This window comes from Panthera onca, chromosome B4 (assembly GCF_046562875.1).
Source record: "Panthera onca isolate mPanOnc1 chromosome B4, mPanOnc1 haplotype 2, whole genome shotgun sequence".
NCBI classification, from domain to species: Eukaryota; Metazoa; Chordata; class Mammalia; order Carnivora; family Felidae; genus Panthera; species Panthera onca.
In genome coordinates, this window is record NC_138345.1 from 129,382,448 (window position 1) to 129,400,418 (window position 17,971).

Genomic DNA, 17,971 nt, shown 5'->3' on the forward strand with positions numbered 1-17,971 from the left:
ATGCAGCACCCCTCAGGACCACTGTGGACAGATGACAGCAACAGATTGCCACCTTCCCGCCCCCACACGCCACAACTTGGCACCTGGAAGCCCCTTAGAATAAGCCAAAACCCCGGGGATATTTGGAACGAGGGAGCACATTCAAGGAGACAGAGATTAAGTATCAGCCACGCAGCCACAGTGAGGATTCCAAACAAAAATTCACTTAAGCTATAGAAAAAAAGAAGTTGCATTTGGTGCACACGGAAGGTATAAAGGGAGATTTTTTCTACCAGCTGTGCTCCACAAATATTTGTTGAACGAGTGCTGAGTGAATGACAAATGGCTTCTTCTCGGCAGCCCTCCTTTTATTCTGCCCCGATTTAATTATCGGAGCACACGGTACCCTGACTAGATTGTCAATTGCTTGAGGGCAGGGACCAGCCTATTCAACTTTAAATCCTGCGCATGTATCGATAGAGAAGTGCTCGTTGCCTGGGCATTCAATTGAATTACTATATAAATGCACAGCATTTTCCCCAGGCTCCGTGATCAAAACCCTCCCCTCCTCTTGTGCTCCCCTCCCCATCTCTCCCACCCTCTGAGCAGAATTCCCAAAGCTGGGAACGGACAAAGGGATCCTCTCGTGCTGTCCTGGATGCAGCAGCTCAGCCTGATGAATGAGCCTGTTAGGTAGGATTTCAGACATGTCTACGTTAGCAGATGAGCTCTGCTCTGTTCAGCAGCCGTCAACCGGTGTGGACTGAGGTCAGGTGCATCACAGAGGGTGGGGCCCTCAGGACTCAAGGGCAGGGGTAACTAGGTCACTTGTCCTGGAAGTTCCTGGAGGTTTATGGGGCCTCCCAGAGTCGGTACCCTGAGTCTAAGGCGCTGCTCAAGGCCCTCACGGCCTGGGCACCCGGCTGGACTCAGGCCACCTTTTCCATGGCCCCTGTCCATGACCTCTGCTCTAGCCTGCTTCCCGGTGTCCACTGTCACAAGCCAATGTTTTATTCTGGGTCCTCACAGCTGTATCACACATTCTGTCTGTGTGCTCGGCATTTGTAGATACGCTCGTGGCTCCTGGCCGGCGTTTATAGGTTATTCGCCTTGCGTCTGTCCTTTCTCTGTGGCCAGAAGGTCAGTGCCTGCCACTGGCTGGCCACCTCTTTGTCTCCCCGACTGGAGTCCCCGCTGCCTTCCCAGCTTTGAACCCAGATTTGCCCCTTAACTAGCTGGTGTCCTTGGCATGTTCTTTAAGCTGCTGTGTCCACGGTGACCACCTCCCCCGGGTCTGTGTCCTCTCCTCTGGGCGCCCTGCAATTTTTGGCCTCTTCCCGCAAAGGTCTGCTGACCACTCTCCTGACCAGACGGGGCTCTCCCCGCCATCGCCTGTGCCCGGCACCGTCCCTGCCACTGAGGAGTGACCTAAGGAAGGCAGGTATCCGTTCCTCTCTCCTTCCTGCTCCCTCCTCTCCCTCCTTTACCCAGTTTCCCTCCTCTCCTTTCCCCCAGCCTCCTCCCCACGCACACAATCCCAGCCATTTCTTCCTTGGGGCCCCTTCGCTTGCTCCAGGAGAGGAAGATCACCAGGCAGAGGCAGAGACTGTCATGTTGCAGGCTCTTTTATTAAAGCCAGGTGAGTTACTCCATTAGCTGAAAAGGCACACTTAGGTTCCAGAAACCCCCACCCCACCCCACCCTCCACCGCCCTGCCACCTCCTTTGGGATGGGTGTGGCTGCCCCACTCTGCCCAGACCCGTTTCTCACGGCAGAGGGGCATCTGGTGGGGGTGATGGGTCAGAGAATCTGTATGTTTACGGCTTGGATTTGGGATTAGAGGCGCGGGTGACGGGTTGGGTTTGGAGATTGGAGGAATTGGGTTGGAGTCGGGGAGAGAGGAGAGAGGCTGCGGGGCGGCAGAGAGCAAAGGGCCACACTTCCGGTTCCCGGGGTGATGACCCCCACAAGGAGCTCAGTCCAGATGAAGCCAGCCCGAACAGCCTCCCCCTCCCTCCCCTCCCCCACCCGCCTCTCAGAAACAAAGCAGACACTCAGAAGCAAACTCTACGTGGCTACAGGAGACCCAGCGCCACCCTCCCCTGGGGCCCGGCGTCCCCGTGGGTGGGGGTGGGGTCGTGCAGGGGCTTAGCCCTGGAAACCCAGCTCCTTGTACTTGGCAGCAATGTCGTTCCGGAACAGCTCGAGAGCCTTTCTCATGGCCGCCTGGGCGTCAGTGCCGAAGTCGTGGGGATGTTTGCTCAGGAGAACCTGGATGATGGCCTCTGAGATGAACTGCAGCGGGATGGATGAGAGGGGTGCTGGTCATGGGGGCGGACACGCCAGGAGCCAGGGGGCAATCAGGCCGAGTCCCACCTTCTTTTTATTTCAGGGCCATTTATTGAGCGCTTACTGTGTACCAGGCATGCTTCCAAGTGGTCTCTGAGATTAATTCCTTTTATCCCTGCAACCCCGGGAGACAGGTATAGATGGGGGACCAGGCCTGTCCCAGTACAGACCCAAGGTTGTGCGGCCCAGTGGGTCGGCTCACCCACCACCCTCCTTGGCTAGTGTTCAGGATGCGGGTCCAGCTGCGGCCAGACAAGGGCCCGGGCGCCGCCTCCATGCAGACAGCTGAAAGGAGGGAAATGCTCCCATTCCATGGTTTTATCCAGAAGTTTGCAGTCAGAAAACCTAGATAGAGAGAAACTATGTCCAGGGTGCCTAGGGGTGGGTCAGTCGGATAGGCGACCGACTTCGGCTCAGGTCATGATCTCGCAGTTTGTGAATTCGAGCCCCACGTTGGGCTCTGTGCTGACAGCTCAGAGCTTGGAGCCTGCTTCGGATCCTGTCTCTCTCTCTCTCTCTCTGCCCCTCCCTGCTCACGCGCTGTCTCTCAAAGATGAATAAACGTTAAGAAAATGTTTTTTAAGGAAGAAACTATTTCCATCTATGTATATTTGATTTTTGCATTTAATGGCTTCATAGGGTTATTGCTTGAAGCAGCCTATTGGGGGCGGAGCGGGGGTGCAGAGCATCCTATATTCTGTGCCAAGCACAGAGCTGGTGCTCAGAATTCTTGGTGGGCGGGAAGGAGGGAAGAAGAGGGAAGGATGTGGCCTATGGCTTGCCCCCAGGACCCATACTGTCTTCTGCCAGCCTCGCCGTCACCATCACGCTTGCTTGGGCACCCACGATTTCCTTGCCAGGAACACCTACAGCATGGCGGCTTTAGCGACTCAACGATCTCATGGGCGTAAAATGCTACTGTGCTCTTCCGACAGGGAATCAAGCTTTGATGTCAACCACAGCCCTGGCCGGCGCACCAAGCGGTGTCACTTTACAGAGGCCGCGACTGGAAAGTAGCCAGACTGAGGTCACATAGCAAGAGGACTTTGCACCCCGGGGGCGGGGGGTGGGGAGGTGGGCCAACGGCCGCCAGAGCCAAGGACGGAGGCAGTGACCGTACCTCGTTTTCCCGTTTTCTCGGGGCGCCCCGAGTGCAAGTGACCACGGGCAGGTGGGGGGGCGGGGGGCTTGGGCTGCCATGGAGCAAGCCCCGCCCCTGGAAAACGTGGGATACCCGACCTCCCGGCTCAGCTCCGCCGTGACCCTCATGTGTGACTTATGAAGAGCATGGAAGGGGAGGAACAGACACGGGCCCTGCCTTCGATCTTGCGGGGATCCACGCAGTAAACTAAGCTCGTTTTCAGCAGACCTGGTTTCTAGTCCCCCCGCTTCCAGTGCTACCTTCTCTTTCTGAGCCTTGTTCCCTTGTCCCCCCGGAGGGGATATGTCTTTCCGGTTGTGTTGGGAGCCCACCCCCACGCCACTGGGGTTCAGAGATGCGAGAGCCAGGGTCTGCCCTCGGGAAGCTCATGTCCCAGCCAGGAGACAGCTGGGTAAAGAGATGAATTACAGTACAGCCGGGCAGGCGCCGTGACAGAGAATGAGGATAAAGCGCCTTTGCAGGGGGGCGGGGGGGGAGGGGGGAGGGCGCCGGTGGACAGAGCAGCTGACGGCCGGCCGTGTGCGGAGGAGGTGGCTTCTAAGCTGGGCCCTGGAGGACGGACAGATATTTGCTGACAAGAGAAGATGGGGAGGGCAGGGGCCACAGCAGGCACGGAATCTCAAAGGCAGGACAGGCTCCTTGTGTCTGTGATGCTGAGTGGATGGGCGGGCCAGGTTGTCTACGTGTGATTTGCGGGGGCAGCTGGGGCACAGGGAGGTGAGACTGAGAGGCTGACGAGGGGTGTGGCGGTGGCCGATGGGAGATATTGTACCGCAAGGGTTAAGGGCTTGAGTTCTGGAGTACTGTTGATCAGACTGTACCTACTGGCTGTGTGACCTTGGGCAAGCTACCTAATCTCTCTGAGCCTTCAGTTTCCAAATCTGTAAAGTGAGTATGCGAAGGGTACCTGCCTGGCACAGAGTCTGCTAATTGCCTGCCCAATGTCCATTTTCTCCTTCTTCCTTGGTAACAGAACACTGGTTGTATTTGCAGTGGCAACAGACCACATTTCCCAGCTTTCCATGCAGACGGGTGTGGTCTTGTAACTAACTTCTGGCCAACGAGATGCAAAGGAAACTGTTGGGTGGGATTTCTGCGACTCCTTAAAAGAGAGCTTTCCTCTCTTCTTCCTGCTTCCTGTTGGGAACGTGGACCAGATGGCTGGAGCTCTAGCAGCCATATTGGACCATGAGTCAACTTTGAGGACTCATGCCAACATTGGCCTGAAAGAGGCTGCATTCTCGGTGACCGTGGGGCCCCCACACCAGCTCTGGACTCCCCAGCTCTGAACTTCCTTTGCGTCAGAGAAAGAGAGGACACTGAATGCCTTCAATCTCAGGGAGATTTCGAGAATTCCACGCAGTGATCCAGGCGAATGCCCACCCTAACTGGTAGCTATCACCACTACCTTTATCCTCGTCGTTGCATCAGCCTGCCTGCTGCTCCCATCCTGAGGGATTGCACCTATCCCGAAGGCCCTTTATCCCCCAGATCTCAATGCTCCCTCTTGCCACACCCCTCCTCCCACTGGTTGTAAAGGCAGTTCAGGCTCTCCCCTGCCCACCCAACTCCTCAGCCCCTCACAGGAGGTTCAAACCAACTTCTTTTGCCTAGGACACCCGAGGCCTCTCCTTCTTCATCTGTAAAGATGCTGAAACCAGTATCACCAGCCTGTTGGCCACCCCCAGCCCAGGATCGAGCCCCCGCTCCTGTCCTCCTGCCTCACGACTCCTACACACATCAGGCTCCAGATGGCACAGGGGTTAGGCACTGAGGGCCTGGGGGAGTAGAGCCCTAGTTTGAATCCTGTGGGCAGCTATTGCCCTCCCTGTGCCTCAGTTTTCTCATCTGCCCAGTGGGTGTGATAATAGTACCTCCCCGTGGTGGGGGGAGTGCAAGTGGTGCCCCCAATATCCAATCTCCCTTACTTCCCCGGACGACATACCGATCTGGGGGAGAAATGGGTTTCCTCTCAGTGACCGCAGGGGTGACAGCTCGTTTTACAGATGAGGAAACTGGGGCTCAAAGAGGAACGATGTGGGTCACCCACAAGTCAGTGGCTGAGCTGGGACTCGAACCCCAAATCCCAGCCCTTCGAGGCCTCCCCTTCCACCCTCCCACCCGCCCCTGCCCTGCCTCCCACCTCCAGGTACTTGACGGGGATCTTGTGCTTGGTGGCATGTGACTGGGCCAGGGGCTTCAGCTCCGCCTCGTGCTGGCCCTTCTTCTTGAGGATGCCCCCCAGGGCGGTGAGCACCGTGTTGCCATGCTTCTTCAGGTCCTCGGAGCCCTTCATTTCATCCTCTGTCTTCAGGTGCTTGAACTTTTCGAACTTCTCCAGGGTCTCCGGGTGGCCCTTGAAGAGGCTGCGGGCACAAGGGGGGCTGGAGTCAGACACAGGGGCTGGAGGTGGTGAGACACACGAGTTCCAGTCCCGGCCCCGCTATCTCCCAGCTGCGTGACGTCGGGCCATGCGCTTTACCTCTCTCTGTGCTTCTGCTTCCTCATCCAAGCATGGGGGATAACTGGTGCCTACCTAGAGCAGCGCTGTGGGGGCTCGGTGGGCTGTGTAAAGGCTTGCCTTGCTTATTTCGGGTCAGTAGCATCTGCCTCTCCATTGCTACTCGAGAGGTAGGAAGGAAAGATGTGCCTGCCTCGCTCCCTGGCTCCACCCGATTTTCTCTGAGTCGCTTGGAGAGTAGGTGATTAAATCGCATCACGGGTACGAGGCAGAAGGGCCAAGTGGAAGCGGGTCTGCGTGACTCAAGACGTCGACTGCACAGGGGACCATCTCTGCAAGCTTCCTGCCTACGGATCATCCTTTGGCTGCTTAAATACTTGCAGCTACAGGAGACTCACTACTTCCTGTGTTAGCTCTCAGGCTCAGAAAGTCCTTGCTTATTTTGCTCAGACGCCCTGTACCTCCCAGGCCCCTCAGATGGTGAGGCCCAGGGAGGGAGCCACCTGCCAAAGACCAGGTCTCTGCTCCTGCCAGGGAGCCAGGGAGCTTAGCTGCAGAGGGACTCTGCCCTGAGCCACACCTGTAGCCCTGGAGCTCGGTCTTTCCTGTTCTGGAAAGGTGGGTGTCGGTTAAAGGGAGTCATACCTGCCGCCTCGGTGGGAGGTGGCTGTCCCCGTTCCACTGTGGGCCAATGGAGCACAGAGGCAAGTGACATGGGTCGGTGGCAAAGCCCGAACCAGAGATAGGATGGTTCTATAAGTCATGCGCCCTCTCTCTCTCTCTCTCTCTCTCCCTGTCATACCCTGAAATGTTTGCAGGAGTGGCCCTGTCTCCCCAGCCTTCCCCTCCTCCTGTCTAATGGCTTCGGGTCCTTGCAAGCTTCCTCTTTTTGTAGCTTCCTGGCTCAGCCACTCGCTTCTTCAGCCCTGCGGTGGACACACTCCGGTGTGTGAAAGCATCTCACAGCACACACCCATACTCACGTGCATGCACACACGTGTGCACCAAGTAGCACAAACAGGGAGCACACCCTTCTCCCGGGAGCTCATCCCTCCTGCATCCCCCAGAACGCCCAGGGCGATCCACAGCCATGCCCCACGTCCCCATCTCACCCCCCGTCCTGGCCCGGCCAAGCCTGTGTGGCCGGGACAGCTCATCCCTGGCACTTTTCACCCAAGGGTCCTATTATTATCTGGTGACAATGATCCTTGAACTCCTGCCTGGCAGAGGTGAGACCTAGCACCCACAGGTGAAGGTCGGAGGTCGGGACGCTGGAGGGAGCCTATCTGGGGCAGAAGACGGCCAAGGACCTGGTACCCAAGGCAACCAGGGATCTCAGATATTTGGGGAGCCCCCAAGATGTCTGGGAGAAAGAACACGGGGATGAGAGTTACAAAAGCTGAGTTCTGGTCCCAGGTCCACCTCCAACGTGCTGCGTGACATTGAAAAAGTCACTCAGCTTCTCTGGGTCCTGGTTCAGCCATCCATAAATCAAAAGGGTTGGTCTGGCTGATATTTCAGCCTCCAGCTGTAAGGCTGGACCCCTGCCTCACCTTCCACTCTGTGCCAGTCAGCCCGCAAGCGAGCCCAGATTTACCTTCAACGGTGCAGGAAAACCAGGCCAATGAGTGCCCACCAGATCATTCTGGCATCACTCAGCCGCTTCCCTCCCTTGGCCCAAAGTCCTGCAGCTGGGAGCCCCAGGCAGCCACAGAAGGCCATACCTGGATTTGCCTAAGGGCAGCACCCCGGAAAATGGACAGACGAAGCCCGTCGGCCCGCGGAAAAGGATGGACAGACTTTCACTCCTGTTTCAGGAGCCCTCACTTGCCTTGCGTCTTCAGCTTCAATCCTACGTCCACCTGCTTTGCTTTTCGCAGGCCTGCAGGCAAGTCAGCGAGGAAGGAGGCCACCTCCCAGCTGTCCTCTGAACGGAGGCCCAATCGGACACCCACACGGGAGATGGAGACTCCGACGTGCGGAATGCCTTCCCTGCTCTAGGCAGAAGAACCGGGCTGGGCAGGGCAGCCCCGCTCTGATGTGCCAAGAGCAGAGCGCTCCAGAGCAGCCATGCTGGGTGCAAGCCGCCTGGATGTGAATTCCAGCTGTGCGACTTGGGGCAAGTTACTTAACCTCTCTGTTAAGGGTGGTGATCCTAATATCTACCTCATCGGGTGCTTGGGAGGCTGAGTTAATATACGGGAAGCGCCGAGCCCGGGGGCTGGGGGTGTCCTTTGCGACTTGCAGCAAAGCCCTCAGTGTTTTGTTAACAGGTTCCACTGAGCAGAATATGCCGTCTTTTACAAGAAGAGTAGGAGAAGTGACCTTGCCAAGGTCAGTAAGAAAGCCCAGGCTCAGCCTCTGGAACAGAATCAAGTGGCCAGCTCCCACAGAGGCAGGTGCAGCTCTGGGGGTTAGCACCCCCTCCCTTCCCTCTACACACAGGGAGGCCCTCCTCCCCGGACCCCGCACAGTAAGAGGGCAGAACCCGTTGGCATGGTCTCTGCGTGTCCCACGGCCTAAGACGTGATGGGGCATTGGGCTTTCTGGGACCTTTCAGGGGCCAGGAGTCTCAGGCATCACATCCCATCCCGGCCCCTGGCCCTTGGTAGGTGTCCCTGATCCACTCTGGAGAGGGAGGGAAGGTTTCCCCTGATGACACAATACCCCAAGTCTCCTTCAAGTCGCTGCCTTGGGGGCTAATGGCCCCCAGATCACCTTGGAGAGACTTGTGCTTTGCAAACTGGTCTCCAGCCCCAACTACCCTGCCTCCTCTCCAAAAGCGAGGGAGGAGCATGGGCTCAGGGAATGCCAGCGCATGAGAGCGGAGAGGGACCTCAGAGACCCTGGCAGACAATCGCTTCGTTCAGCCGATAGGCAAGCAGGAGGAGTGAGTCACTCAGAGAGGAGGAGTGACTTATCCAAGGTCACACAGCAAAGGTGCCTAAGGAGCTGATGTCAACTTGGGGGAAACTTTTGTCCCATCCAACAGGACCTGTTGCAGCCCCAGCGGCCTGCTGGCAGGGACAGGAGGAGAAAGACACAGGGAACATCCCCCATGATGCCGGTCGGAGTAAACAGAGAACGTGACCATCCTTCCCCAAGTGTTTCTAGCGTGGATGACTCAGGGCTCAGACTTCGGATCACAGATCCAGACATGGGAGCCGGATAGAAGTGCAGCCCAAGGAGACCAAAAAGGCATCTGAGTGGGAGAGGGAAACCTGGCTCGTGACGTGACGAAGGAGAAACTCGTCTGTAAATGAAAGCGTGAAGGACAATCCATTCACTCGTGGCCACCCCAGGGCCACTTTCTCCCAGGTGCAGAAATGTGGATTTATACCCCATTAGATATTTGACTTGCGCTGGCCCAGAGCGTGAGAGAAGGCACCTGGAGAAGAGGGGTCCAACACCGTCTGGGGTGGAAGGCAATGAGAAAGTAAAATTCTGCTTACAAGCCACACACCATCCTTTATTTACAACGCTTGGAATTTTGTTTTCTTTTGTTTTTGTTCAGGAACCCCTGCAGTCAAGATGTGCTTGGAGACCACACTATTCAGAGCTCTCAAATTCAAGACTTCCTCAACATCAAAAGTCCCTAATGGGCCTCTGTCTTCTATTTTCTAATTATAATACTTCGCAGGTCCTTAAGCTAGCTCCATCCGTAACAATTACTAACATCTTCTAGAACCTGCTATGTTCCAGGAACAGCACCAGGCCCCTTACATGCATTATCTTATTTAACTCTCACTTCTACTTTAAAGGGTAGCACGGAACAGCCCCGCCCATTGTATAGGAGAGGAAACTGAGACTCAGAGAGGTTGTGTGCCTTCCCAAAGGTCACACAGCGGTTCGGAGGCCGAGCCAGCTCTAGAGCCTGTGGGTCTTTATCTTGAAGGCCATGTCTCAGTCTTGACAGTTTATAGACCTTTACGGATTTGTGGCGCGGGGAGGTCCTGCCCCTCTCAGGTCCTGTTTGTCCTCGTCCATTTAGTGAAGCGTCTGGACAGGATCTCTCAGGGCCCTTGTTAACTATGACTGCCTACGATTCTAGGATTCCTCTTGGTGGGCGCTAGGCATCCGGGGTTTGATCACCAGGCTTCTCCCACTGCTGGCACAGGCCCGGGATGGATCTCTTTTCCTTTCTGGACGCCAGTCCCTGACACTTACAAGCAAAGGAAAACCAAGTGAAGGTGTTAACAAAGTCGACCGACACAGCCAACTGGTCAACCCTGGGCAACGATTCCGCCTTGCAGGCACGCACCCTTGATCTTTGGGGAGTGGGTGACAGAGGCAATGGGGTCTCTTCCTTTTACCTGATGAGGACCTCCTGCCCGTGGCCCGCGAGGTCGGTCTCCACCTTCCCCCAGACGTTCAGCACCAGCTGCCACTCTCCGTCGCTGAGCCCCATGGCGCAGTCTGAGGAAGACAGAAAGAGGGAGTCCGGGCCGACTCGGTGTCCTGGCTCTGACAGCCGGGGTTTGAGACCGCCCGGCCCCAAAGGGATTTTATACCTTCCCTAAAGCTCGACACAGATCACTTGACGGCTCGTTCACTCTCCCCTCCTCTCCCTCCTCCCTCCTTTTCATGAGGGGTCTAATCTTTTCCTTTCTGTAGCTCTCACATGGGAGCTATTTTGGGGCAGGTGCCATTGTGGGGAGGTAGGACAGCTCAGGCCACAGGGGCGCGGGGGGGTGTTTGTGTATGTGGCAAGAGCAGGGGAGGAGGCTGGGCCACTGTGTGGAGTCTCAGAGGCCAGCAAAAAGGGCACCACCAAGGCCGACGCCAGCAGCCTGAAACTCAACTCTCCCTGTTGTCAACCATCCCAAGGAAACTGTCATGTTTCCAAGCTCGGGCAGCGGCTCCTGGGCTGGCCCTGGGACTGTCCTGGTCCTTAACAGTCTCCTCGTCCACAGTCTGCCCATGTTGCCGGAGAGCCCCTACCCAGCCAGAAGTGGGGGGGTGAGAGAGGGGAGGGAGCCGAGGTGGTTCCTACTTATAGCTGGGCGTCTATCCACAGGCTCTTGGAGTCTGGATTTTTCTACCCCACCCAGAAAACTGGCTTCGTGGCCCTCGTGGCCTTTGCTCAAGTATTTCCTTCTGAGAAGTTTTGCTTGGCACACCCCCTCCAGGCCCCATTAATGTCCTCCTCCTTCCACTTATTTGGGTGGGCGCCCCTGTTGTACGGCTCCCTGCATCATGCTGTATTTCTTAGTTTCCATGCTGGCTCTGCCACGAGTGTGTTAGAGCAGCCGATACGTGTAGGGACATGCCGGGCCCTCCTCCGAGCACTTCACATTTGGTAACTTGTTTAATCCCCTGACAGCCGTATCTCTAGGACAGACATGGCATCGTCCTCGTTTATTCAGGGCGGGAGTTAGGGAAAACTGTCACGGTCACATAGCTGGTGGTAGAGCTGGGATTTGAACCCAGAAAGTCAGGCTCTTGGGTTCATGCCCCCGAATACCTTACTCACTTATGTTTTATTGACTTCTGTATCTCTTGGACCTCACACAGTGCCCTGTACCAAATCGTAGCTGAACAAATATTTGTTGAATAAATAGATGGTCTTGCAAGGGAGCCAAGGGAGGATGGTTGGCCTTCTTTGTATTTATCCATCATCCATCCATCATCTAGCCACCCACCCATCCATGCATCTCTCCATCGTCCACGTATGGGTTCATCCATCCACCACCACCCACCCACCCACCCACTCCCCCATCCATCATCTGCCCATCCATCCATAATCCATCCATTCGTCCATCCCACACATAGTGACAGACTACCGCTGGCGTGATGGAAACTGTGCCACATGCTCAGGACAATAAAACTAAATAAACACATCCCTGTGTTCAAGAAACTCACAGTCCCTTGGGGAGATATAAGGAGTAAGCTTACAGTACCGTTGTTTTAGTGCTATGATCAACGTACCAGGCCCTTCCTTCCATCTGCACAGGACTTTACAGTTCACAAAGCACCTCCTTGGGCAGCATGACATCTGATTTTCACAGTGGCCCCGCAAGGTAACGAGCATCACCCCATTTTATAGCTGTGGGCGGTGAGGTTCCAAAAGAATAAGCAAGTGCCCTGGCTGCCCTGGGTCTGTAATAGACACGTCCGTCACGACGACCCCACATAGACAGCTCTTTCTAAAAGCGACTGCTCTGTCCCAGTCCCTACATGACCATGTAAGGCCATGTGCTTCCCCCCGACCCCATGGCCAATCACAGCCGACTGGACCGGGACTGGCACCCAACCCGAGGCAGCCGATGGCAGGGCTCTACCCAACAGCCTCCATCTGTTAGCTACCTGAATCAGATCCCCTGTTCGAAATACAAGCAGGGACGTTTGGCAAGAATTGTCTAGGCGGTAGGAAACGCGGCGTCGAAGAGAGTCAGTTCCATGGCCAGCACGGAGTAGGAACCCCAAGGTGGGGGCTCTTGAGTGTCACCTAGGGCCCAGAATTCATTCCGTTCCGATCTCTGTCAAGCCCGGCCCAATTACTGTGTGAGGGTCACCGCGAACTGCCACTTCCTGTCTGACCCCTCGCGGATCCTGTCAATGAACCCTGTTGACTCCTTTATCGAATCAATCAGCTGGTTCCTAAGCAGAGGCATCTCTCTCCCTGACACGGTGCCCCAGGAGTCACATGGGAAGCTCCTGTTATCCCAGACCTCTGGGAGCCCAGCCACCTTTCACAGCAGAAGATGTGGTGGCAAAATGAGTAGCTAGAAATGTCACGGGGATTGGGGGGAGAGCTATCATTCATGCATTCATTCGTTCATTCGTTCGTTCATTCTCCTATTTGCTCAACAGCCTAGTAGTAAGGGCTTACTCCGTGCCAGACCCAGGACAGAGGAAAGGCAATTCTGAGAGAATCTGCCAAGGGCTCAGACCCCCAGCAGCTTCGGCCCCTGCTGCCGGTCACTCGCTGGAGGCTGAGGCCAGCGCGGTGGCAGGGCAGGGCGGGGCGGCTTGGTACCCCGCCTGGCTGGAAGGGAGCAAGGACTTGGCAAGGTTACGCACCGGCCGCCCAGGGGCTGGTGAACAGCAGGGCGGGACCCAAATCTGAATCTTCGGCTCCACCATCTCTGGCCTCTGCACTTGTCTGGGGGCAGCCCGAGCATTTAAAAGCTCATCAAATCATTACCGATGCTCAAGTGTTTAATACGTAGCCGTCATCCCTTGGCAGGCACCCCCATTAACTGGCGTGCTCATGGAAACCTGTGGCTTTGAAGTCGATGGACCTTTTAAGTTTTACCATTTAAGCTAATAGGAAGGGGCCGACATCTGTTTGTACTTCGATATCTCTACACCAGAGCAGGCATTACCTAACAGTAGCTATGGCTACCTGGAGGCACCAGCTTTGTTTGGGGACTATAATTATCCCGGTGACAGCCTTCCAGTGGCCGGGGCAAGGAAGCTGGAGGTGCACGAAATAGGAAAACCAGGCCCCCTTTGCGGGCACAAGCCTCACACTCGCGTGTCATACACGGACACGCACACCCACACGCGCGCACACACCGAGGTGGGTTAGTTCGATCCCTCCACGCTGGACCCGCCCCCATCCTCTTTCCTGTCCTCTCATGTCACAGAAGCCTTTGGGTGCAAAACTCCCGAGACATGTAGGATCATTCTCAAGTCTTCAACTTCTACAGTCTGGAGATCCCAGAGGGAAACTCTGGGGCGCCAAAGTCTTCGGGTTTGGCCGCTCTGGAAATTTGGGCTTGAGAGGTCCAGGGTCATAGAAAGGCAGAGATAGACAAGTGTAGATGCGTATAAGGCCATCGTGTCTAGAGGCTAACAGAAGACTTCGACAGCATCTTGTCCAAGTTCCCACTAAAGGCGGGGAATTCTCCCAGCGGATCATCCTCTAGCATCTGCTTGAATACTCCTAGGAGCAGCGAGCTCCTCACCTAAGACTTGCAAGAGTCTCCTTTATGATGAACCAAAATATGCCTTCTTGTCACGCTCGCTCCCTTGGGCACACTCTGCTGACTCTTTGGGGATAGAGAGGACCAGTGGAGTCTACTGAGAGGAGAGGGAGCTGCATGCTCACTGAAGAGCTGCATGCTCACTGCATGCTCACTGAAGACTTTTCTTGTCCGTACTTGGACAAGGACTTGACCCGAGCACCGCCCCCCACCCCCCAACACACACACACACACACACACACACACACACACACACACGGTAAGCCAGGAGCCAGTCTGGTGGAAAAAGACTGGTTTTGCGATCTTCAAGTCGGCAACTCCTGCGGAGCACAGACACAAAGAGAATTCTCTAGCAAGGGGCTTCCAGCATCCTGCCCCTCCCCCCCCTCCCCCCCCCCCCCAAGTTTTGAGTCCCCAGGTGGCTGTGCAAAGAGCGGCTCTCTTCCAGGACCTGGGAGTTTGCTAGCCCTTGGGCAGCTAACAACTCCCCGAGCGAATCTGGGGGATTCCACTTTAAGACTTCATCCAGGGGGTGACTTTAGCCCCAAAGAGCCAAGGGTCCCTTCAACCTTGACCACCTCCCTTTCTCCTCCTAGGAGCCTCCCCTTTGGAAGCCAGCCTGGCCAGTGCCTCCCGCCCGCCCAGCCTAGTTTGCTGCTTTCTGCCAGAGTCTGCGGTCCTGGTCCAGCGCCAGGCCCGACTCAGAGCAGACTCGACGGGGCGGCGGGACCCCCAAGCTTGCCCCAGACCCCACTCCGCCCAGCCTCCTGGCAGCCATTAGAACTGACCGCGTCTCCCCTTCTCCCCAGCTGTCCTCCAGGAGCCTGCAGCCAAGCGGCGGGCTGGGGGTGGGGAGAGGTGTCTTATAGCAGCTGGGGAGAGGCACAGGGAACTAAAAATACAGTTGACATGGCAAGGCTCCTCCTCTCCCTGGAGGCCCAGAGGGGCTTTATTGGAAGAGGGCTGGCAGGGACACAAGGATCCCCAAATCCCAATAGCAGATGTGGCCTGAGGACACCAGCCGTCCTTCCCCACGTCTCCGCTACTCAACCTCGGAGGAGGCGGCGTGGGGTGACTCCACCTTTCACCTGTCACCGGTGCGGCGCGGCCCCGCCTCCGCAGACCCTCGCCCTTCCTTCGCGGCCCATCTCGAAGAAACAGCGCCCCCTGCAGGAATCCTCCCCCAACTCCAACCCTCCCTCGCAGGTGCGCCTTCTTTCCCGCCTTGGGGCTCCAGCTCGGGGGCAGCCTCTCTCTCTCCGCTTTGGGGTGCAGCTCCCCGTTTCTACCCCGTGAGCTTCCTCGGGAGCAGACGTACCAAAACAATAGACACTCGCACCGCACTTCCTGCGCTCCAGGGGCACCGCGCCTCCCAGCAGCCATAAACCCCACCTCCCACACGAGGAGGTGGAGGCACAGAGAGGTTATAAGGAACCACCAAAGTCACACAGCTAGGAGATGCCAAGCACGAAGTTCGAACCCGGGTAGTCCGGTTTCGGGGTTGGTGCTTCCCAGCTGGAACTGGTCCAACTTGTGGATCGTTCTTCTTCCCCCTCTCACCTTTCTGACAGCACACCTGGCAGAGAGCTGGGTCAGTAAGGTCTTTGAATGTTTGTATTATTGAACGGAGTCCATCCAGGGTCTTTTGGCTTCCCGGAGGTTAAGGCAAAGGCAGTCGGAAGGGTGACCGCCGGGTGGTCCTGCTGCCATCTAGTGGCAGCGAGGAGAAAAGCCTCCGCCTCTGGCTCCGCCGCTTCTACTGGGTCCCTGCGTTCGCCCCCCATCCCCCCGACCCCCCATCCACCCTCCCCGCCAGCCAGGACGGGGTTTTTTCCCATCTCTGTATTCGTGGCACCGACCAAGGACGGCTCCCCAAATTATTAAAAGGGGAATAAAGCGTAGTTTTTGCTCTCAACGGACTCCGGGTTGAGTGGAGGAAATCCCTGGGGGGGGGGGGGGGGGGGGCGGGGATTTGGACCACACCAGAGACCCAAGCGAAGGGCTTTGGGAGCGTGGGAAGGCAGCCCGGGGTCTACACGGAGAAGCTCTGCGGGCAGAGGCCACAAGGGGACTGGACCTTAAAGTATGAGGGAGCGTGCTGTGGGGGCCCCAAAGCAGAGGTAACAAACTGTGTGCGCAAAAGCCCAGGGGGTGCAGGGGATGCATGGGGAAAGGGGTGCAGGGAGGTGAGCCCACCTGGGAAGGCCCTTCTGCCTCAGAACCGGGACTGAAGACTTAGAATTGATTGTTGAAGTCCACAGACACGTGCTCACAGGGTGCCGGGCTCTGTACTGGGTTCCAGAGAGACCAAGGTGAATGCCACATGGTGCCTGGACGTTAGGGGGTGACGGGAGGGACGGATATGTACACAAATGATGATAAGGGCAGTAACGTAACAGGGATGGTGCAACATAGGGGTAAAACACAGGGAATCAGACAGCTGGATTCGATGCCTGGCCCCAGCACGTATTACTTTTGTGATCCAGGGAAGATATCATAACTTTCCAGGTTTTTTTTAATAATATTTATTTATTATTTTGGGGGAGGGGGTGAGTAGAGGAAGAGAGGGAGACACAGAATCCAACCAGGCTCCTGGCTCTGAGCTGTCAGCACAGAGGCCGATGTGGGGCTTGAACCCACAGACAGCGAGATCATGACCTGAGCTGAAGTCTGACACTCTGATTGAGCCACCCAGGCGTTCCCAGGGTTAGTTTTTGTTTTTTTTTTTTTTTTTTTAATCTGTAAAATGGGAACTTTGAAAGTAGTTACCTATCTCAAATGTCTTCATGAGAAAGAAAATGGGGAGTGTATGTACAAGACTCAGCATGGTGCCTGGTATGCAGTAAGTGCTCAATAATTGTTCAGTGTGATATAAGGAACATAGAAACCATTAAGGAGGAAATGATTAATTGTACCCAAGTACATGTAACAGTGAAGGTGATGCCTGAGTAGTAATTTGGAGGATTTTTAAAAAAATTTTTTGTTAATGTTTATTTATTTTTGAGAGAGACAGAGACAGAATGCGAGTGGGTTGGGGGTAGAGAGAGAGGGAGACACAGAATCAGAAGCAGGCTCCAGGCTCTGAGCTGTCAGCACAGAGCCTGACGCGGGGCTCGAACTCACGAACCGAAGTTGGATGTTCAACCGACTGGACCACCCAGGCGCCCCGGAATTTGGAGGATTATTAAGGGTTTGCTGGCAGCAGAGTGAGGAAAAGATATTCTAAGCACAAGGACCAAAACATTCGAGGACATGGCAGTTGGTGGGTTTGGACCAGGTTTGCTTGTGGGTGACAAAAATTCCAAAATAACATGGCTTCAACAAGAGAAGATTCATTTCTCTTTCATATGGAAGTCCAGGAGTCGTGGTTCAGGGCTGGTAAGGTACAGACCCACGCACAGCCTACTTTAGCGCTCTGCCATATTATACACATGGCCTCCACCTCCTGATCCGATGTGGTTGCTTGAGCTCCAGCCATCACGTCATCATTCCAACCAGCAGGAAGGTAAAAAGGGTAAACACAGTTGTGCCCCCGACCTTTCGGGACACTTTCTGAGGCTGTAATGAATACTTCCTCTCGTTGTACATTACACGACCACATCTTTCTACAAGGGAGGTCGGGAAACGTAGGGTTTATTTCTCTATGGCCATATCCCCAGACGCAAATTGGGAGTTCTACCACTTAGGAGGAAAGGGAGAACACAAATGGGGTGCACACCAGACATTTCCACCACAGGGTTCGTAAAGAGCATGATCTGTGCAGGCAAATAGAAGCTCTTTGGTGTTTCTGTGGTGGGAAAAGAGAGCGAGGGAGGAAGGAATGGAAGATTCGACCAGAAAAGTAAACAGTGGCCAACCACGGGTGGCCTTGGGAGCCACAGGGGCTAAGATTTCTCCCCAGCAGCGAGCCTCTGGAGGGTTTTGAGCAGGGGAGGGCCAGTGGCTTTATGCTGTACTAGAAACACCACGCTAGTTACAGGTGGGAATAAGGGCATGGAGGGGACAGGTCTGGAGACACGTCCCCCCAGCCTTGTATTCTGAAACGATGTTCACACATGCGGCAACGCTGAAAGAATTTTCCAGTGAACG

At 55.7% G+C, this 17,971-nt stretch overlaps 1 protein-coding gene across 1 annotated transcript; it reads right to left on the reverse strand.

Annotated features, from left to right (window-relative positions):
* Positions 1-1,588: 1,588 nt before the first annotated feature.
* Positions 1,589-10,447, reverse strand: MB (myoglobin). Its single transcript, XM_060656487.2, has 3 exons — positions 10,265-10,447; positions 5,634-5,856; positions 1,589-2,274 (listed from the first exon to the last, which is right to left on the reverse strand). The coding sequence occupies exons 1-3, from the start codon at positions 10,357-10,359 to the stop codon at positions 2,128-2,130; spliced, it is 465 nt and encodes a 154-aa protein (XP_060512470.1). The 5' UTR covers positions 10,360-10,447; the 3' UTR covers positions 1,589-2,127.
* Positions 10,448-17,971: the final 7,524 nt, after the last annotated feature.

Coding starts and splice junctions, on each gene's coding strand:
- MB (XM_060656487.2), bottom strand. CDS start 10,359: ATGGGGCTCAGCGACGGAGAGTGGCAGCTGGTGCTGAACGTCTGGGGG. Junction 5,857..10,264: donor GGGCAGGAGGTCCTCATCAG/GTAAAAGGAAGA, acceptor TTGTGCCCGCAG/CCTCTTCAAGGGCCACCCGG. Junction 2,275..5,633: donor TCCCCGTCAAGTACCTGGAG/GTGGGAGGCAGG, acceptor ATCCCGCTGCAG/TTCATCTCAGAGGCCATCAT.